Consider the following 22,552-nt stretch of genomic DNA (forward strand, 5'->3'; position numbering starts at 1 on the left):
TTTTGAACTGTGCAAATACACATAATTTACCTTTTTTAAATAGAAAGATTTCAGTTTTTGTTCTCTGAAAAGCATTCTTTTGTTCAAAATTGACCTAATTTAAAAAGAATAAAAATGGGTATAACAAAACATGCATTTTTTGTCACGGGCAGTGAAACATTTCTTTCCTTTCAGGTGAGCCAAAAATGAGACTTGTGGTTTCATATAAAAAAAGAAGAGAGAGGAAAAAAAAAAAAAAACTACCTTTTTTGTTTATTCCAAACTGCCTTTTTTTAAAAATTTGACCAGCAAAGACAAAATCCATTAGTCACAAAGATCTTTTTCATACGCAAGTGCAAGATCTCCACAGACGTCTGGAGCCCAGCTGTTTTCATGTACTGGCTCCTGATACCCGCACTGAACACACACAGTAATTCAGATATATGGCATTAGGAAAAAAAAAAAAATCTACACAGCGAAGTAACCTGTGTTGTTTCTAATGCGAATTTGGCAATAGCAGCATCGCTACGGCTTGTTTCTGTCCAGTGCAGGAAGCCAGTGCAGGCTCGGTGGCAGCCGGCGACGCGGCCGTGCCGGACGCCCGGCGGAGGCAGCCCGCGCCCGGGGCCGGGCCGCGCCGCTCGGGCTCCTGTGAGCAGCCCTGGCAGGAGCCGCGCTAACAGTTACCCCGGGAGCCGCCGCGGCAGGGACCAGCCTGCACAGAGAGCGAGCGCGCGAGCTTGTGCCCGCATGCGACGGCAGCGAGCTGCGGCTGCGCCCCTCCGCTCCAGCACGGCCAGGCCCGCGCCGCTCAGCGCTGCCAGCCTTGCCCCGCAGCAGCGCTGGCGAACGCTGCGCCTCTAGTTCGGTGCCTTGGAGGCCCGGCGGGCGGCCGGGCGCCTGGCTTATGTGGGCGCGCAGTGGCCGGCCTCACGCTCGCCTTCTGCCTGACAGACACGGGTTTGTTTAAAAACATGGTGCGACTCCAGCAGAACCATTTCCGCGCAGGTTTTCAGCTCTGTCCTTTCCGCCAGCGCCGAGGCTGCAGGCAAGGGCCCGGCAGCGTGGACCGGGGCTCGCCGGGGGCTGCAGTAACAGTTTACAGCCCACAGCGACCCCTCGCAGGTGCTAAGGCTGAGACGTGCTGTCACCAAACAGTGTATAAAGCAGCGCTGAGATGTTGGCGAAGGCGTTACAGCGCCTGGCCTGCGTCCCTTGCAGTACGCTGTCGTCTGTAGGCGGCCAGTGCAATGGTCTGGTAGGATATGCTGTAACTGCCGTATTGCTTTCTACCAGCATCATGCTGCACCATCTGAGACTTAACTTCCAGAAGTGCTTTGCTTTCCATATGCTTGTGCAGCTTCTGTAGCATCCAACTCCCTGCCCCGGTGGAGCACCATATGCAGGGCTCGCTGCAAGGACAGGATCTGTCACCTCCTCGCAGGAAGGGCACCTCAGACAGCGCTTCCTTTGAAGAACAGCCAAGTAGCAAAGATTAAAACAAAAAAGGGGGGAAAAAGTCAGCCTAGGATATTCAGTAACACAAGTGAGCAATTGCCTGGTTTTCTGGCTCTTTCAGCCCTAGTTTGCCTGCAGCTATGCTTCCTGGTTCGAATCGGAGTCGTGTGAGCACGCGGCCTGGAAGGGAGATGAGACCGGGGCCACGGAGAGCTGTGATTACAGCAGTACCAAGCCCTGATTATCCCCTAAACAGCTGTGCTGGAAGGAAGAAAATATGACAGTAAACCCAAATTATGAGCCTGTCATTCAAAGAGCAGCACTGCTGGGGGAGAGGAGTACAAATAGCGTCTGCCCCGACCCCAGCAGCCTTTCTCTCTTTTTGCCTCTGCAGGAGCCACCGCAGGAGCCCCAGGTTTGGCAGCTGCGCAGCAGCAGCGGCCGCACGACGCGGGCCGGGCACCGCAGCCGCGGCCAGAGGAGGCTCCCTGCCTCCCCTCCCATCGCCGCTTTTTCCTGCACTCGCTTTTCCTGCTGTAATTCAGCCACTGGCTGTAATGAAGACTTCTCTTGCCAAGGCATGTTAAACGGACAGGAAAAATAAACACCGTGCTCCCTTCTTTCCTATCCCCTCGCCATTTCAGCAGTACTGTTCTGGGAACTACTCTGGCAGGTACCTCCAATGCAGCGATGGCTTTTCCAGGAGTACTGCAGCTTGTGACAGCCCTTGCACGCGCTGGTGCGGGAAAACTTCTCTGTTCAAGACCGGGAGGCAGAAAAATCACATCCTGCAACCACTAAACTGTTATTTTCAGCCCATCTCAGAAATAAATGAGGGGAAAAAACTTCAAGGGAGAATTACCTCTAGTCTGCAAGGAACTGGTTAACATGAACTGAAGCTAAGCCTCAGTGGGCGAGTAAGCCTGTATGTGTCTATACATGTATTTATGTGTGTATATATATGACAGTTGAAGGATATCAACTTATTTATTCTTGTCTGTGCTCTTACAGTGTATATGCCCTGGTTTTTTTTTTTTTTTTTGACTGGTGAGACACACATTAGTTGTTGCACTTTTCAGCCAGCCAGTGCCACGCTACTGATGGCTGTGCGTCACGCTAGAGCCGCGTCTAACGCCCAAACCAGACACACAAACTCTGCACATGTAGTTGCTCTCCATTTATCGTGATTCTAAACCAAAGGTCAGTTCTTGCGCCCGCAGTGAAGCTAGAGCAGAACGGCACTAGCGGGAGTTGCATTTCCCACCTCAGCGCCTCCCTAAATAGGCGGTTTTGTCTTAGCAGCCGGGCACGGCTAGCTGGCGGTGCCCTTCGGCGACGGACCGCGCTCAGCTCCCGGGTGCCACTTGTTTGTGCTTTCCAAAGTGTCTCTTTCTTTCAGGGTCTTATTTGTACCAGGGAAATACAGCAGGCTAAAAGCTACATTTTTTTTTTTAACATACCACAGTAGAAACAGTTACTGAGTTATATTTGTCAGCGTCACAGTACTTTATGCATATTTGCTATTCACAGACCGCAGAATATTGCCAATAACCTCACTGGTGGGGACTGACGACACGGAGATACATGCATTCATGTGAGACCATAATCAATGATGTCGATACTGTATTAAGCATATTCATTTTTTAAAACACCTTCCAGTAAAATTGATTCCCTTAAATTTGTAGTTAAAACTGTTTTTTCCCCACAATTACGCACAAAATAACCTGTAAACAATTTGACATTACACTTATATACAAGTGAACCGTGTTGGAAAGCCGACGAGGTAATTCAGCGGTGCCGCGCGCTCGGCGTCGCCGCGCCTGCGTGGCCTCGGCAAGGTCGTCAGGCGCTCGCGCGGGTCAGAAAGCAGAACGGGCGCGCGGCCCCGCGGGGATCCCCCCCGGCAGGGGCGCCTGCGAGAGCCAGAGCGCGGCGGGGCCGGCTGCCGCCCCGCGCCCGAGGAGCCGCCCGGCGAAGGCCCCGCAAGAACGGGCCGAAGAATCCCCGGGAGGGGTTGGGCCCGGCCGTCCTGCTGAGCATCGCGAAGTTTTGTCTCTGCTCAAGGCTGACTTTCACCTTTCCACGTTTGTTCAGTGCTATACTTTAAAAATCATACTTAAAACTGATTTTTAGCGGAGTGATACTGATGCCAAGAAAAATAATGTCTTTTTATAATATAAATCATTTAAAAGTGCTTTTTTGTTCTTTTAATCTACAAAGCCCCGTTGGGGCATAAGCTATCCATAAGACTGGACAGTTATTTTGTACCATGCTATACATGGGGCCTTATGCGTTAAGTTCCCCGACAGTGGCGGCCGGGCGGCGGGACGGGGCGCCGCAGCCTCCCGGGCTGCCAGAGCAACCTGAGACGTGGCTGAAGGGCACAGCTTGGTCATTGCCAGGGAAGACCCGACTCGTGTGCTGCTTGAGCCCACCCCTCTGCAAAGCAAACGGACTCACAAAACTAGACTAAAAACCCCGCACGCGTCCCCCCAGAGCGCTGCGCCCGCAGGCGAGCGAGGCCCACCGAGCCGGGGCGCCGCGGGCGGCGTCAACTCGTGCTCTCCCGTCGGCCCCCGCCGAGCTGCGTGGGCTGCCGAGGGGCGTCTCGAACTCGTATCCAACCTTCCTCCAAAAACCGGTGTCCTGGGACAGGGAAGGCAGCCGCCAGGCTGCGGGAGCGGCCGCGGCCCCGGGGCGCGGAGCCCCCCGCGTCCCTGCCACGGGGCGCTTGGGCCGGGCTGTGCGGCGCTCTCTTTACACCGCCTTCGGTAACCGCCTCGCTTAAGCACGCGCTCAGCAGCAGCTAAAGCGGGATAACTAAACAGCGCACGGTAACTGAAGATGGACTAGGCAACACCATCCAAAAAACCGGCGAGAGCTGCTTGTTTGCCAGACGCAGAAGTACTGAACATTTTACGCAACCTAAGTGGATGTGAATTTTACTAAAGTTCAATGGCTTCCTCTCATCCTCACTGACAGAACTGCCCGTTCGGCTTGCTAAAAGGTGTTTTATTAGTGTCTCAGTCCCATTGAAGGCAACGCACATTTTAAAATTACTTTCAGCAGCGCTTCTGCTTGGCCTGCGGTAGGTGTGGGCAGGCGCGCCGCCGCCAGCTTGCTCCCCAGCTAGTGCAGAAAGAAGGCGGCGCGCTGGTCACTGAACTGCGTTTGGGCTGCTACCTCCGACCGGCCAGAGCCATCCTGGGGATACACACAGGTCCTGTCGCCCAAACAAACCAAATGGAGCTGAATATTTTTGGAGCTTTAAAAAGCCACTTTTCAGACAATTTGTTAGTCCAATTCCATTTTTCCCACGCTGCGTTACATTCGTTTTTCCCCTCGTTGCCTCATTTCGCTGCGGGAGCGGGAGCGGGAGGGAGCCGCGAGGGCCCGGGGGAAGCAGAGCCGGCGGCGGGCGCCCGGCGGGCTGGGGGGGCCGCCTGCAGCTGCCCCTGGGCCCCCGCAGCGAGCGCTGCTGCAGCCGGGAACTGAGGGCAGCCCTCGCCTGAAGGCGTGAACACATGCCAGGTGCGTGTATATAGCTATATACGTATGTATGTGCGAACACTGTTTTAGGGAAGAGGTCTTCCAAAGTTAATGTAACTTTCTGTGATAAGAAAACTCACCTCCTCGGTGCCTTTCGCTATGCTTTGTGTTTACTGCAAGGACAGTATCAGCGAGTGACTGTTCAGTCCCTCTTTTCTGAGCCTCTGTCGCACATAACTGAACTAAAAAAACCATCATGGAGCACAGGCGAGAGGAAGACCGAGACTCTGCAAGTGGGACGCGCTGTTACTGTGCCATAAGAACAAAGCTGCTGCCACAGCGAAGGGGACTGTCCACCCAGGCAGGACAATCCCCTTACCAGCGCCTAACTGCAGCGCCTCTGCCCCCCTCCTCGGCCACCTAACAGCAGGGGCCTTGGAGACCGGGGAGGGCAGGCGCAGCACAGCCACCCGCAGCTCGGCCGGTTCCCGCACAGCCGCAGCCCATGGCCGGGCCAGTTCCCGCACAGCCGCAGCCCATGGCCCAGCCGGTTCCCGCACAGCCGCAGCCCATGGCTGGGCCAGTTCCCGCACAGCCACAGCCCATGGCCCAGCCGGTTCCCGCACAGCCGCAGCCCATGGCCCAGCCAGTTCCCACACAGCCTGGCCAGTTCCCACACAGCCACAGCCCATGGCCCAGCCAGTTCCTGCACAGCCGTGGCCTGTGGCCCAGCCAGTTCCTGCACAGCCGCAGCCCATGGCCGGGCCAGTTCCCGCACAGCCGCAGCCCATGGCCCAGCCGGTTCCCGCACAGCCGCAGCCCATGGCCCAGCCAGTTCCCGCACAGCCTGGCCAGTTCCCACACAGCCACAGCCCATGGCCCAGCCAGTTCCTGCACAGCCGTGGCCTGTGGCCCAGCCAGTTCCCGCACAGCCTGGCCAGTTCCTGCACAGCCACAGCCCATGGCCCAGCCGGTTCCCGCACAGCCTGGACAGTTCCCACACAGCCGCAGCCCATGGCCCAGCCAGTTCCTGCAGAGCCGTGGCCTGTGGCCCAGCTGGTTCCCGCACAGCCGCAGCCCGTGGCCTGGCCGGTTCCCGCACAGCGATCTCTGCCGTGGTGGGCCCAGGCCAGGCTGGTGCTGGGGCCCTGCTGCTGCGCGCAGCCCGGCTGGGGCTCCCCAAGGAGCTCGGCCACAGGTGCTGCTGAGGCAGCGTCACAGCCAGGCTGTGACGGAGGCAACACCCTCCTGCTCCGGGGGGGGGGGGGGGGGGGGGGGGGGCAAAGACGCATGTCACCTTTCACCCCTAAAGGGAGAGGGACACGGGGCTTCCCCTGGCAAAATCCCGGCACAGCCATGCAGGGCGCGAGGCCTCCTGCGGCCCCGCTCCCTCGTCCCGCCTGTACCTGGAGGCCCAGTCCTGCCCCAGGGCGCCCAGAGAAACAGCCTGGCTCAGCGCCGAGCGCAGCTGCCGCAGGTGGGCGTCCCGCCACGCGAGGCACGGCGTGCCCGGCCGTACCTGCCTCCCGCCTGTCAAGGAGGGCGAGCGGGGACCTCGGCGGCAACAGTGACCGGTGGGACCCGGCCGGCGTCGGCTGCGTCCGGCCTTGAGGCGAGATCCCATCCAGAGCTGGCCGGGCGGCCCCCCGGCCCCAGGGCTCCTGTTCGACACGGGCCGCTGGAGCCCGGCCCAGAGGCCGCGGCCCCTGCTCTCACCCTGCCACCCCAAGCAGCACCGCAACAGTCCGTTTTCCAGGCGGTTTGAGCTGCCTGCAATTATTAAAGTTTAAGACTCTTATTTCTGCAGCGGTGGAGAGTAATAACCCTTTCATCTGAAACTGCAGACATGAAGGCCACATAAATCAAGCCCATTCTGGAGCATTTCATTTGGTCTCATTTTTCTACAGTTATTAATCATCGCGCAGCCCCGGGCAGGCCCCGCACCACCGCGGGCACGCGCACCGTGCCCGCTCCGTCGCTCCGCCCCTCATGTCGTAGAGCCCAAAGAGCTGTGGTATTACAAAGGGACCGGGAAGGAGCCAGGGGGAAACTGCAGCGTTTCGCCTGCAGTACACCGTTGAGGAAGAGACCTGACCCGTCCTGACCACGCGCTCAGCCGGACGTCGAACCGGGAGAGCGCCCTATTTTTCCCTCCGTTTTTGCTAAGACGGCGCTTGCTGTCGGGGCGCCGCAGGAGAGCCCACGGGCGCCGGCCGAACGGTCCAACGGACCCTGACTAGCCGGGAATTTAAAAGGAAAAGAAAAAAACATAGCCAAAGTGCCGGAGGGCCATTCCCAGGGAGCAGGAGGCGGCGCTGCGCGGCTGCCGGCGCGGGGCCAGCCCACGCGGGACCGCGGGCGCCGCACACACGGGCACCGCAGAACAAGCGAGCAACTTGGGTGCCCACGTGTATGAAAGGTGATGAATTTCGCTGCGAGAACGTGTGCCTTTGGCATGTAAACGGAGGTGACTGCACTGAATTTGAGCGAGAGCGACTGTATTGAAACCTGAATTGGTGCTAGAGCCTCACCCTGGGAGACGCTGAGTCCGCTCGCTTAGCCCACCGTTTCCTCGGCCAGGCCCTGTTTCGCTGTGCTCGGTCTACGCAGAATAACAGCGCGCGGTAAGCGTGAGAAACAGCGCCTTTCTCACGGGTAGAGCCTCAGCAGAGCGGCTGCCCTGCCCTCCGCAGCCCCGGCCGGAGGGGCCGCCCGAGGCGCTCCCGGACCCCCGCCCGCCCTTGGGATCCGCTGGACGAGCACCGCTTCCTCGCTGCCGGCGCGGCTCCCGCCCGCCGCTGCCCGACGAGACGAGCGCGGGCCTCTGCCTCTTTGCTCGGGCAGACCGCGCGACTCTTCTGGCAAAGGGAAACACGTTAGCCAGTTTTGTGGGAGCAAAGGGGCCCTTCAGGGCATGAATAAATCATCTTACTGAAATTGCATCAAGACGGACAGAACTAACCTGCGCGCACGCGGCCTCGTCTTCCACAGCAGCCTGAAACTCGGGAGGAAATGAAGCCCTGGAACCTGGAGGCCGCTCAATAAGTCAACGTCAAAACCTTGTGCGTTACCAGCACTAGCACGTCCCTTCTACATATATCCTTTGTTTTGTACTGTCAGACCACAAATGATTTGCACCAAATACTCTGGCTGCCTTGTTCCCAGCTGCAGCCTGAAGTTAGATGGAGCAATTCAGTTTTCAGTACCTCTCTCCAGCCTGGCCCTCCAGCAGCTCAGGCGCAAACCTCAAACGGGCTCCCCGCTGCGCCTTACCCACGCCAGGGCTTGCAAGTCCTGCCTGCTCAACGGGCCCGGGGTCTCGCGCCCCGGCGCCAGCCCAGCCTTGCTGACCGCTGCCGCGCTACTGGCCAGAGAAAGGAGCGACACGGCGATAGTCCTCTCCCTTACAGAATACAGCCAGTTTGTTTTCAATTTTTAATTTCTCTTGAAACGCATGTAGCTGGAACAGCGCTGTCCCTATTGTTTAACAATCAATTCCCTGCCAGTCAAAGCACTAAATGTAGGTTGTTAGGCTGATAATTTCTTATATTTGCTTCTGGGTCGGAGGGGACCAAGCGTCTGCTCTCCCTGCTAGCTCGGGCCAAAGACTTCTGGCAAACGCGCCTGGCAAGCCCGCAGGAACCAGCCAGCCTCGCCGGCTCCGCAGCCCGACCTGCCACCGCGCTTGCGCCAGGAAAAACTCCTGCATCCTTCCAGCTAGAACCATTACGTGTTTAACCCATTGTCACCAGAAAGCCTCAAGAAATACAAAAAAGGCTTGGGAAAGAATCAGAGGGAAGATCAAAACAGAACAAAAACAACTGGAATATTTTGCTGTCAGCAACAAAGAGCCACACGCTTTTCCCTGGTCTCCACTGAAACGAGCTTACAGTGTCTCAGGAGGGAGAGAGGGAAAAAAAAAAACAGGAAAAAAGGAGGGAGGGCAAGAGAGAAGGTTTTCTACTATTCCATTTCTTCCTCAGATCTTTGAGGGTTGAACATCCACAGACTGCCAAAATTGCTCTTTTCTGAAAAAGTGCAGTTATAAGGAGAGAGCCAGAAAAATCGTTAAGCAATACATATTGATATATATACACATATATATACACAACGATATATATACACATATATATATACACACACATGCTTAATGTAAACGCGTAAGCGGTCATGGCATAGCTTGTTTGAGTTGCGTACATCCCTCCACGTAAGCGGACTAAAAGGAGAACTCGGAGGCATGTAGGTCCCCAAACCTCCGGCCGCTGCCGGACCACACGCGCCACCTCCCACCGCCAGCAGCAGCACCTGCGCTCGAGTAGCTTCTGTTGTCGATAGTGTTGTGCCTTTCAGGTATTCAGCTTGTGTAAGAGTCCACAAATAAAAGCATTTGTCATTGTGCTTCCACAACCGGAAAAATATTGTTACCCTAGGACTATAAATGTTAAAGTGAAATAGGCAAATTAGGCAGTACTATAGAGATGGATTTTTTTTTTGTGACCTAACAAATTATTATTATTACGAATTATTTTCAGATCGCTTAGAATCTTGCTCTAAGTGGTAACAGGGTTACGTGTTTCCCTGCCCTGATCCTATAGGTGATACTTTCGCAGCAGTTCAGATTGCCAGGGATGTTTCCTTTCTGGAAACCTGTCTGGGATTTTGATTTTGAGGAAATCCTGGATACATTTCTCTAACTCCTCCTCAATAGAAAGCTTTTCTTTCACTGCCTTTTTCTTGCTGGAGTTGGACTCCCGGGAGCCCGAGGTGAGAGTTCGGAGCAGGTCGCTCTTCCTCCGGATCTCCGACTGCTGCAGGAGCTGCACGGGGCCCTTCTTGGCTGGCCGGTCCAGAGTCTGTATGTTGGGCTGGCGGGTGACAGGGCCGCAGATGACGGTCTCCTGCGGGGAGCTGGCCTCCGACTGGCTGTCGCAGCTGGACGTCGACAGCTCGTTGCACGACGTGCCGCTTTCTCCCTCCTTGTCTCCCTTGCCGTTCTTGCAGCAGCAGTCGCAGTGGGAGGACGACCAGCGGGAGGGCTCACCTGCAAGAGGAACAGAGAGTGCCCTGGCGTTACACGAGGCACCGAAACCCAGACCGTCCTGCGCACCCAGGCGCGCGCTCTCGCCTGTTGGGCCGCACGTGCACGGCATCAGGCTCACTGCTGGCTAGCGGGGAGAGAAGGAGCTTAGCTGGAGCAGCAAGACGACTCTCTGGGTCCTTTTCTGAATTTCACCACAAATTGTCAGGAAAAATCTCCAGGAAGTCGGCAGCGCCTGACATTCACACGCAGGCTCTGCTGGGTCAGGCCCTTAAGCCCTCCAGGCCTGATTTCCATTAATGTGGGAGCTTCTTCCTCCACTGCGCATGCAGCCACTGCTCAGGTCCCCTGTGGCTCACCCTAAGCATCAAATAACGTCTGAAAGGTTTCCGAGACCCTCAGTGAGGGGCACCAGATTCATGTAAGGATCCGGTTCGCTTTTTCCCCCCAGAGTGAGCAATCATTGCTTCAGAAATCCCTAGCTATTTTTCCAGTGTTGATGATTTGCTGCTGACTCCACACATCCACCCCAGGCCAAATCCTGGAGGGATCACACAAGGCTTTTTCTCCTTTAACAGAATTCCTCATAAAGTCTGTAGAATTTTTGCCTGAGGAAGGATAGAGAAAGAGCAGAGTACAAACTTCAGTTTTTGCCATTACAGAGCCATTCCTCCAAGTTTTACTCATACGCATCATTTCTTTGAAACCAACAAGCTCACAGGTGGGAATAGAGGTTATAGGATCAAGGCCAAGTTTACTAATTCAAAACAGAAACAAAAAAGTAACATTACTGGCTGCTAGAGCAAGCCAATATCCAAGAGACTTGACTTCAGCAAAAACCCAGCGATTATGTTACTGCCTATTCACATCAAAATCGCCGTCTCCACTAAACGCGAAGGGTCCAGCACCTCAGTTTGGCACCGACTCTTCAGTGGGTTTCCATTCAGTAAACAAAAGCCTAGAGAGAAGGGAATGGAAGTTGCTGGATTAGGAAGGATTCTTCCCGGGCAGCGCTGCCGAAGGGGAGTCGCGCTACGCCCGAGACGGCCGCGCAGGGCAGCACGGCCTCTTGCGCAGGGACCCCGGACCGCTTCCGTTTGGGTCAGATACTCCAGATCCAACTCATTTTTTCCTGCCTTCTAAAAGGACAGTATATAATATGCTATTAAAGCCAACCTGTCTAGTTTTTTTTCCATGCTTTCGCTGTGTCCAGGTTAAAGCCAAGGACCCGGGGATTCTGCAACGATCTTTCCTGCCCAACTGCAAACGAATACAGAGGCCCAGCTCTCGTTAGCAACCAAAGCAAACGACTCAGCGTACACAAACGCCACGCCACGGGCTCTGCCACGAGACCAGAGCCAGCAGCGTGGCGTGGAAAGGTGCCTCCCCCGGGCAGACGGGGGGGAAACGCCGGCCCGCAGCGGGACGAGGCCCCGCTGCAGCCCCGCACGGCGTTCGCCAGCCCCGGCACGGCTGAAACCGCACGCTGCATGGGGAGCCGTGGCACCGGGCGCCGAGCTCAGAGATGCTCCACAGAGTCGTTTTGTGGGCAGACGAGCTGGCGATCGCTCTCCCCGTCTCCTTCTAGCACGACATATGCTGCCAGATGGCGCGGGTCCGTCAGAGGGAAAACGCGTTACGTGTAGCTCATCGCCGGCGCTCTGCAGCCTGAAGTGGCACAGCAAACTAAATACAAGTAAACGGCAGGGAAACGCGTACGAAAAGCGACATACACAGATTCTGGGTGCAAGCAATGCTGCACTGATCTTTTTCAGGATCTTAAGGGAGAAAACCTGGCAGTCACGAAGAAATTCAGGGTTATGGGTTTCAGTCTGGCCCCGATGAGACTGCAGGAATTTCTGTATGCCGGTGCCAACAGCCGGCAGAAAGCCCCGGCCCAGGGCAGCACTTCCCCGCGCGGACGCTGAGCACGCGGGACCGCAGATGCTGCGCACGCGGCCGAGCCCTGGGAGAGCTGAGCCAACATCGATCTACGGGCGTTAGCGCTGAGAGATGCTCAAACATGCCACCGTGGAAATCACACGGTTTCCCAGAGGCCTAAAACAAAACAATAAAGCACACTGTTCTCGTGTCTACACAACGCACTCAGGCTGCGCTGCTCCCACTGCTCAGAAAAATGCTTATTATTATGTTGTTCTTTAGTCGTCGTGATCTTTATACTTTCACTGAATTAAATATAGCCGGTTGCTCTTTTTTTTTTTTTTTTTTTTTTAAAAAAAGTAAAGAAACCAAGACAGTAACAACGATCTGGGGGCTCACCGGCCATTTACGTCGACGAGCATCTCTGGTGCAGTGAGAGAGACGCATCCAGCCCATTCTAAAATCCCAAGGGGGCATCAGGAGACACCGCGCTTCCCCAGCCCCCGGCGGCAGCGCTCCGGAGACTTTTCACTTGCGGATACCTACAGCAACTCCCATTTCTCCAACCATTTTTCTTTACCAGGCACCGAGGACGCCTTCGGCTTTGGCCGCAAGCCGGTGCGAGGGGGCAGGCTGCCTCCCGCCAGGGGCCCCGCGGCCCCGGACGGACTCGCTCCTGCCGCGGCCTCCCCTGCACGAGGCCCTGGGCTCGCACAAACCAGAGGCTTCGTGGAAATATGGCTCTTCATCTGCCTAATCCATGGTGGGGGGGAGCCCCTGGACACTACTTAACTTCTTCCCTGGTTCATATAGCACACAGCTTAATCCCTGCCGCCGTCCCGATGGGGATCTGCCCAAAAGCAATAACCCATGACAAAGGGCAAGAGCTGCCACTGAGGAAAGCGGTTCCCTGATTGAACTACCGAGGAAGTCATGGATTTAAGTGTCATTTGGAAGGATCTATCTTCCCACTAACATGTACTTATCATTTCCAACTTGTGCAGATTGGTCACATTACTCAGATCAAAAAAAAGTGTAATTTAGCTTAGCAACTTTGTATCAGCAATACAGCCCTTCCTTTCATGCATAAAGGGGAAATGGGGGCCCTGCTGCCCGCATTGCACACCTGAGACACCCTATTTTCAGTCCGTCCCAGGAAGTTGCTGGCAGCCGCGGGTGCCCGAGGGGCAGCCTTCTCCCAGGGCTCGGGGACGGCCAGGCTGCGCGCGAGGCCGGCTCGCTGCCGGCAGGCTGGCAGCAGTCGCACGGGCTGCAACGACGGAGGCCGAGGGGGGAAGGGGCGAGTGCCGGTACAAGGGGGAATTGGGCAGTCTGCTCCTCGCGCCGGGATCCAGGCTGGAAATTCGATGCCGCTGCTCAGGAAACTGGTCCCTGCCAGACGCAGGGAAAACGTTGCTGCTGGCTTCAAAACATCAAGTCTTTCTCTTCCCTGGGAGAGGAGGAGCTGCAGGGAGCCGTTTTGCAGTCTCACCAAGGCAAATTTTTTAAAAGTCTTGCTGGCCGACAGGAGAACAGGATAGTAACCGTTTCTCCATCTTGTTAGCAGCCACGAACACAATGCGCACGCTTTGCGGAAACAGGCGGGAAACCAGAAAGGAGAAACTCCTCCCCGTCTGCTCCTCGCTTTTCCTTGTCAAGGAGGAAGGAGCCTTCCAGTCTGCGAGCTGTGTGGCTAAATTTAATTTATAGACTTGCTTCAAGACTTGATCTGTATCTTGTCTGAAAAGAGTCAATAACGGCTAAACTGAAATTTTTTATAACTCAGTCGGCTGTGGCAAAGGCATTATGTATTGAGCCTCCGTAAAAAGCTGACGACGCGAGCGTCCGACAAGCGCATCCGCGAGCCGTGCTGATCGGCAGCTCCTCAGCGCCGTTGAGGTTACGGCCCGGCGAGCTTCTCCCGCCTCGCCGCGTCCTGCTAAGCGGGACGCGTTCAGCGCGCCGCCTTCCGTAAGGGGAAACGGAGCCCGTTCAGCAGGCGCCTGCCCGCGCCGACACACGAGAATTTCTCCGGTGGGACGGAGCGGGCAACGGGGCTCCTCGAAGGAGCGGTGCCGCCAGCGCTCGCCCGGCTGCGGAGGAGGCTCGTCGCGACCGAGGAAGCTCGCGGGAGGCTCTCGCTCTCTTCTTCAGCGTTTTCTCCGCACGTGGCTATAATCACTTTCCTCACCTGTGAGGTCATTTTCCCCTGCTGCCTGCGTGCGTCGAAGGATGAAAGCGAACCCCAAAGGGGGGAATCTGTTGCGCTAGCACCACAGCTTCTGCTGACACCTACCTCTGAAGTGACATATATCTGTCTCTCTTCTCTCCTCCCTTGAAGGTAACCCCTTCCCACCGTGGCGTGGTGACGCCGGGTGACGGCAGCTGGGAGGGGACGGTGGGCAGAGCAGCCAGGCCAGCACCAGGGCTTTCTCCTCGCCACCCTTGGCCGGACAGTGCGCCCCGTCCGCTGGTGCTGTTGAAGGGCTCTGCTGCTTTCCAGCCGCACGCTGAACCCGCTGAAGTCCGCTGCTGAAAAACGAGTCAACGGGGAAGAGGCTACTGCACGGGCCAGACCCCGCTGGCACGCCGGGCGATTTCCTCCGACGTCCTGCAGCTAACTCCTAGCACGGCAATTTGCTGTTAGCCTCCCTGACCAATTCTAAACAAATCCCGCGGGATATTCAGATAACGCACACATGGCCCATAACAGCGAGACAGCCAGCGAAGCCGGACTCAACAGGCCACGCTCACCAGCCAAGGAAGCAGCTCCAGCAAGCAGCCAGTGTGTCAAAGCACCTTGGCTATCAAGTAGCAGACCGCCGCAGCGGCGCTGGCGAGATACTGCTACAATTGCCTCATTAAATTACTTAGTTAACAAATGGCAATTCTATCCAAAGCTAGAGCTAACGAAGAGAGATGAAATGTCGCCAATAAATTAGCGTGAAGAGGTCATGCAGCTCCGGGGTACAGCTGGAATCCTTTCTTTCTAGGCTTTATTACAAGACTTCACTCCACTAAGAAATTGGATTAAAAAACCCATATGAGCTTCACCTGGGAAGGGCTTATCCTGGCGATTCCTCGCGGGCAGAGCGGGGGCGAGTCCCTCCGACGGAGGCGGAGCGGCGCCGCTTTGCATCTGCTCCGGATCGGAGCCAGCGAAGGCGCTGCGAAACGGAAGCGGTTGGGCTTTCGTCCCTGGAGGTGGGACACGGAAGACTCTCGTTCCAATTATTTCTCTTCCATTTAAGAGCTCATTAACTCCCTGGCTCTTCTGTCTCTCCGTCTCCTTATGAAATGCTTTTTCCACACACGGTTCCTCAGCAAACTTGTTAGGGATTTCTGAGCTGAACATGGACTATTTCTGAACTGAATGTTCATCGTGCACGTACAGCACCTTCTGTTCTTAGGGGAGCTGGGAGCACCTGGCAAACCGAAGCAGCACGGCTGGGCCGTCGCCTTCCCACGGCACCGTCCCAGGGCGACGGCACGAGGTCCGAGGGATGGCATCCTCCAGGCAGCCTCCTTTCCTCGAGCCAGAGACGGGGATGCAAACAGCTTCCCAGGAAAACGCCGCCTGCGTGCAGCACGGCCGCGGAGAGGCCGCTCGCCCTGTGCCTGCCATCGTCGCTGTTCCTGTGCTCGGGACGACCCCAGCGACGTGCAGGGCCATGACCGGCTGCAATCACACGTGCTTGAGTATATATTTCATTAACTTATAAAAGGCATATACTGTGTTAATTAAGAGCTAATAAATGCTAGTTACACTTAATGAATATTCAGCAGCTATGGGCATACCACAGGCAAGCCAGGAGGCAGAAATTCATCTATTCATGAGGCAAAATAGTGAAAAAACAGGCCAGACTCGGATGCGAGAGGCAGCTGCGAGGCTTGGACAGGTTCCTCGGCAGCAGCCTCGGGGCAGCCAGCGCTGCGGCTGCAGGAGCGGCTCTGGGCAGCGCTCATGAGTGAGCGCGGGCATGACTTCCCCCTCCAGAGTTTCCTACCGGATCCACGGTGCCAAAGAGAAGCGGACCAGGAGGCCACTGCAAAAGGACAAGGACTGCAGGGACAAGCCAGCTCCTCCAGGTTTCCCACTCGCTTTCCCCAGCTCCGACAGCAGCGTCCAGCAGCAAGCGCTCCAGGCTCCTCCCAGGCACAACGGAGATTTCCAAATGCCCCCAGTCCAAGGCAAAAGTAGGGCTGAATCAGCATATCGCACATATGGTCCTTAAAGAATCAACTGGGAGAGTGAAAACCCGTGATCTTATCGCGACCTGGACAATTGCTCCACTTTGCTGAAAAAGAGGAGGCAAAGGTGAATAGGCTTCTTTTTGATACGTGCTTTTTTGATCTTTATAAAGGTGGGGAATTCAGTATATAGAGTTAAACAGGCCCTTAAAAACCATTTAGCCAGTCTGCTGGCTTCAAACCCTACCACCACTACTGCACTTACTGGCTTTATTCTAGTATCAACTGAATGAGAGTCCCAGTCTGGTGTGCGAGTAACATATTGGAAAGACCTTGATATAATCATCGTAAGCACAACACACCAGGCTAGCCAGTCCAACGAGAAAACCTAGAGAGAGGGAAAGCTACGGAGAAAATTGAATTGCCCTTTAGCATTTAATGAAGTTGGGGGGGAATTTTTTTTTTTCCTCCCCTTCACAAGACTATCTATCTTCAGGTACCAGGATTATAACTTAAAAAAAGTAAAAGAAAAGAGAAGTTTCCAATATCAAGCAATAATACATGAAAAAATACATCTGTGCCAACTGGAATCAAAGTAATTACTATGCTAGTGATGTTCGGCCTGTTAGTCAAGAGTACTGTAAAATTCTCTGGTCTCAAGCCAAGCAAGCGGAGCTCCGCTTTGTGCGGGTGCCGGCACAGTTGTCCCACTCACTATTTTGCAAACTCACTTTGCCCGACTGTGGCCCAGGCAGAGGCGGGCTTCAAGACGCTTTATCCGACCCGACGCTCGGGGTGCGAGATGGGTTGCAATTTGTCAAGGTCTCTTATGCTTGACTTTGAAAATCCCACCCTGCCCTTTTGCAAGGGCGCACGCCAGCCGCACGGCTGTAACGCAGCCAAGGGCGCTGCACCCATAACGTCTCTCTTCGCCCAGAACGCCAATAGTGTTCCACCGGCTACGAGATAAGGAAATACATTTAAAAAAGAAATTTTGGCAGGAAAAGGAAATTTGAGATTTTAGACTTAAATGAAAAAATTTATCATTTTAAGTAACTAAATTGCTCTCCCAGTCCATCAAATGGCGGGCATTAAAGCCGGGGAAGATGACCAGTGGGGCTGGGAGAGACGGGGTGGGCGCTCGGGAGTCGCAGGTAACGGCAGCACAGCGGCAACGCGCAGCCTGGGGCAATAACCGCCAGCACTGCCGCTAGCCGGGGAGGAGGGCATCGCGCGCGGGACTGCAGCCGGCTTACGGAGCCGTCGCGCCGCCAGCCCGGCGAGCTCAGCCCCGATCCCCAGCCGCGCGCCGGCAGGAACGCTGCCTGCGGCCCGGATCGGAGGGCTCGGCGATCCCGCCGGCGAGCTGGCGCCCGGAGCCGCCGCCGTGCTGGCTCTGAGCAATCCCACTCCCTATGGCGACTTTGTAACTTAAAAGAAAGGGGACGACAAGTACTTGAAAACAAGTTCAAGAAGGCTGAGGAAAGGACGAAACATTAAAAGGCTAAAATGACCTGGACAGAGCCTTATTACAGGAAAAAGACAACAAGCTTTAATCATAAGCGTGTGATGGGAATGATGCTCTCCACAGCCACCGAGATAATCCATCTTCGAAGGGAACGTTTTATAACATCATTCCAGTGTCAAGTTTTACTAATTAAATCTTTAGCCTGATTCATTAGGCTCAAAGCAAAATTTCAAAGTAAAACACAGGCTTCTTTAGTCTTAAAATAGGAATCGACTTTTTTTTCAGTGTCGTTACTGCTGTGGTTTTTCCCCTTTCCGTATTCAGATTCAGCGTCAGGGCGCTGGCACGCACAGGCGCCGCGGGACGGCCCGGCCCGCGCTGCGCAGGGACCTGCCACAGGCCTTGCAGCGAGTAGCTGTACAAACCTCCTCCAGGCAGGGCCAGTGCCCGCTGCAAAGCGCTCCGAGAACACTGCAATAGCCAAGAGAAGGGAGGAATCGGAGCGATGCCACCGCGGCAGCATCGAGAATGCGCGAGGAAGAAAAATAAGATTAAAATAGAGTAGAAGATATTTCTACTGATCACAAATACAGAGGTAAAGAAGGGGAGAGAGAAGGAAGAGGGCAACTTCAGTGGGGAAGCAGAAACAAAACGCACGGATTTTGTAGAGAGGGTATCAGTCAAGAAAACAGCAGCTATGATGTCAAGGCGGTCAAAGGTAAGGAGGAGCTGAGGTCCGTCAGGAAGGGAGCCAGGTCTATCGCTCCACGCCTCTCCTGGCCGGGAGAAGGGGCACACGAAGCAGAGCTCTGCTCCCGCAAGGGCTCTCAGGGCTGGCCTCAGGCTCCCCCTCCTCCTGGAAATCCTAAATCAAATCACTTCAGCCACCCCCTACTAATTAAGCAAAATGAAGCGGGGCAGGGGAAGTTGTTTGGCTAATAAAAAAGTCACTCTCCCTCTCGTGGCTCTTTGGAGCACGGAGAGGGGAACGGGAGGGAGGGAGGGGTGCGGAGCCCAGGCCACGTAAACCCTCCCACATCCGGCCACACTAGAAGCTGCAGAACAACTTCAGGTTACAGCAGAACAACGATCCTGCCTCACGCTGCGATGAGGCGAGCACAGCAGCGCGCTGCCCTCCTTTCAGCGCACACCTTCAACGTTATTCTGCTGGATACGAGCGTAACTCGCCTAGAGCTGCCTAGGGTTACGGGGACGACCAGCAATCACTTTTGGGGAGAAGTTACCGGCTTTCAGCCCAAATTCCCCGCCACACGTGTTGCTTGGATCCTGCCCGTCCCCGGGGAAGCAGCTGCCGCGGGAGGGAACGTCTCGCCCGGCGGCACGGCCTGCCCTCGGCAGGACGCTCTGCGGCGCGCGCGGCCCCCTGCCCCGGCCAGGCTCCAGCTGGCGCCGCTCCCTCCCGCAAGCGATGCTCCGCCACGGGGTGAAGCGAAGCTTTTTTAAAAATATATAAAACGCACACTCCAGGATAAAACCGAACACTCTCATGACGCTGCCGTCAGCGGCGCAGCGGCTCACGGCCGCTGAAGGAGACGCGCGGATCATCGCACCGAGAACCGAGCAGATGCTCTGGAGGAGCCTTTCGCACGGTCAGATCTGTGCTGCCGCGTTCAAAGCCCTGAGAGCACAACAAAAGGCATAATATCCCATCACAAGTGATTGAAAGTGGGGGATAAATAAATGAGATGATACACAACCCTCAGAGAGGCAATCTGTATTCCCTCCTGTTCCTTAACAGGATTAGTCTAACTTACTGAAACAGCCCCGTTCCAAGGGCTGCGAACTTGCACAGCGTTTGTAGCACAACCACGGTATCTGATGCAGAGGCAACGAGTCGCAAATGAAAAGACAGTTAACTCTCTTATTACATCCTATATAAGAAGTAAAAACATATCTGAAAGGCCAGGAAGGACTTAAACCCTACAAGCTGGGCTACTTCCTTGCACTTTGTAACAAAAGCCTTTTTATTAGAGGAAAACTACTTCCACAGTCAGTTTATTCTTTTGGGTATCACCTTGCTGTGCAATAAACACTTCTGCTGGAGTCCTAGCCGTAATGAACTTGCTCACCTGTGGCAGGAGCCAGGGCTCGGGTCCAGATCAGTGGCGACCCCTTACTCACTGCTGGTGGAAAGCCGTTGGCTTGCGGCATGCAGCGAAGCCCATTGCACAGACTGGTAGAGTCGCGCAGGCCCTGGCAGCGCCGGGCCCAGAGGAAAGCCTCCCGCACCGCCCCGCGGCTGAGCCCGTGCCCCAGACGGGCCGCTCTCCCTAGCGGTTAACCAGGGATGACACTAACTTAACCGCAGGCTTCATTAATTAATGTTTAAATGCTTTGAGATTCTTAGATAAAAGGGGCTAATTAATTCTGGCCTGGCTCTCTTGCCTTTCTCCCTGAACTCAGCACATTTCTCTCCCACTGCCCTAATTATTATTATCAGAAGCTCCTGAAGAAGCAGTAAGCCTCTGATGTATAACTGACACAGAAAACATCCGTCACCCAGTTTCCCTTCTCCTCTCCTTCCCTTACAACGAACACGCTGCAAGCAGCCGAACACGAAATCCCTTCGGAGAGGAGCTAGCGGGGGGAAACCGAGTGAGGAGAGAGCAGTTGTGATTTAAGGGAAGAAATAAGTAAAAGCACAAAACCTTTAAATCCCAAATCAGTACAGTGTTTTTTTTGCGAGAAACAGCTTATAGACGCCAGCGCTAGCTGTCGCTAAGGCCATCTCAGAGTTGAAGGCGTTTGGATTCAGTGGTGCTACGCACTGGGTAAACAAGCAGGTGGCGACAGATCCAGGTTTTGCAGCACCCTACTTACCCTTCCCTCACCAGCCACCCCAAAACCCCTGGGGCCAGCAACGGCCCTCAGCAGCCAGGATCTTGCAGAAGCACCTAGAACCACCCAGAACTGCCACCACTGCTGCGGCAGGCTGGGACACCCCCGTTCCTGGGCTTCTAGGGACTGCGAGAAGTACGTTCTTGCATTAGTTCCCCCAGAAAGAGGCTGACAAGAAGTCAGGTTTCCTGTTATTCACATTTAAACGTTATCCATAACTAACACCCAAATGAGTCACTTCACCATTTAGAGACGTGCATCCACTTCTGGGGCTGAACACAGGCGCTGTCTAACAAAGCACAATAAAACATACAAGAATTTAGAACTGGGAGGAAAATACACAGCTGGATTTAGCTCTGAGATTCTGGGGGATATTTCTGCTGATCACAGGTAACTCTCTGTGTGACCATAATTGCAATTTAATTAACTTGAAGAATACTTTGCAGTAGAGATACATGACAACACATTTCTTAGCCCCATGATGACCCCTTCATCTAACTACAAGAAAAATACAGTTTGTTGACTGACAAGCCTACAGATAATACAATTATCGCATAACTTACAATTGTAAAACACAGCTTTGCCCTTACAGAAACACACCTTGACAAAAAGCTGAAATCTTTTTTGCAGTTGCTCTGCAAGCAGTAGGCCCTGGACTCGGTATTTAAGCAGAGTGTCTCCAGGTGGCTCAACTAATCACACAGATTTAATCTCTTTAACAAATTATCCAGCTACTTAACTGCTGCATCGGAAAGAAATCTTCACCTCTTGCTCTCCAAGCCCACCTGGGAATGCAGAGGGAGCATAATCAAATGTGTGGAAACCTCTGATAGATCCCAGGAGAACTGGATGAACGTTTTTGTGGGTAATTTTTCACTGGGAAATACTGCTTTCTTGAAACTGAAATAATCTGAGAGAACATGGTGATTTTCATGACATTTGCACTGGGAAAGCACTCAACTAAATCATTTCCACACATCCTTTAATTTTCACATCTATACTATACTATTAACTTTAATATCATATTTGATATAGCTAATCTTCTGTTATAATGTTTCAGATTTACAAAAAATGAAATGTTTTGATATTTCAGAATCAAACTGTTCTAAATTACTGTTCTACAAGAATGTTTTAAATTTTGATTTTTTTTTCCCCCCACTGGATCTGGAACAAAACTACGTTTTGAGGTGTGAGAACGCGCAGTGAGATGGAGATTCTCCTTTCTGATGCAGCCTGACCTTACACATGGAAAGCTCATTGCTTTCTGAATTATGTTCCATTTATTCAGCTACTGCATTCTTCATAGCCATTTCTTCTGAGGTTTGGGGGAGTCTTTAGAGGAAGGGGGAAGGCTGAGCCTGTCTTACAAAATAGTGAATGACAGGTTTGTTGCTACAAACACGGAGACAGAAGTGAACTGGCAATCAAAAGACATCAGTGAGTTTTCTTGCTCAGAAAACAAACCTCAGCGGCAGTGGAGCAGTTTGGCTCCTGGAGCGGCTGCAGCAGGGAACGGGCTGCCGGGGGCACGGCTGGGCACTATTCCCCAAGCAGAGGACAGTCTCCTGCATAACTGAGTTTCAGACTCTGCAGTTTTCTATGTTATATTCCTTTTGTCTCCCTTGTCCCCATGGCTTTCTGACCTCTCAACAACTTCTGCTCTGAAGCCCCTTCTGTCCTCACTTTTTGCTGTTTCCTCCAAGCCTCATCTCTTCCGTTGGGCATCATTACAGCAGCTGATCCCCATTTGAGACAAAATAACACTAAGCAGGCAGCACGGGGAGGCCCACCCAGGTCCAGGATGGGTGGGGTGGACGAACCCTTCCCGCTGCCCAGGCACTCAGGTGCTCCCAACACCAACTCGTCCCATCTAACATGGGCCTCGCAGCCTGGGTGTCCCACGGGCTGCGTCCCTCACCTCCGCAGTAACCTTTGCTTTCAACCTTGTGAAGCAGGAGTTCTCCTTTCAACATCAAAAAATGAAGGGTTGAGACTTTTAAAAATACCACACATTACTCATATGGTAAACAAAACATTGATTGCCTCTAGGTCTGAAGATAAGGTAAGGCTGGTAAAGTGACAATTTGATTTAGATCACTCATTCATGCATGCACAATGCCTCAAAGAGTTTCTGCATCCATGCATGAATTAAAGGTGTTGTGATTGATGAGAGACCAAGGTCTAATTGG

General features: G+C 54.2%; 1 protein-coding gene across 4 annotated transcripts in view; it reads right to left on the reverse strand.

The window, feature by feature from the left end:
- Positions 1 to 230: 230 nt before the first annotated feature.
- The window catches only part of KCTD16 (potassium channel tetramerization domain containing 16), a 106,747-nt gene continuing 84,425 nt past the window's right edge, over positions 231 to 22,552 (reverse strand). For 3 of the 4 annotated variants that reach the window (XM_068960019.1, XM_009678714.2, XM_068960020.1), the window contains one exon: positions 6,194 to 9,967. In XM_068960019.1, the coding sequence (XP_068816120.1) occupies positions 9,516 to 9,967 (452 nt within the window). In that variant the 3' untranslated portion in view covers positions 6,194 to 9,515. Of the gene's footprint in view, positions 1,448 to 6,193; positions 9,968 to 22,552 lie in introns of those variants that run through there. The other variant, XR_011143997.1, reaches the window with a different exon arrangement.

This window comes from Struthio camelus, chromosome 13 (assembly GCF_040807025.1).
Source record: "Struthio camelus isolate bStrCam1 chromosome 13, bStrCam1.hap1, whole genome shotgun sequence".
In the NCBI taxonomy this organism is placed as follows: Eukaryota; Metazoa; Chordata; class Aves; order Struthioniformes; family Struthionidae; genus Struthio; species Struthio camelus.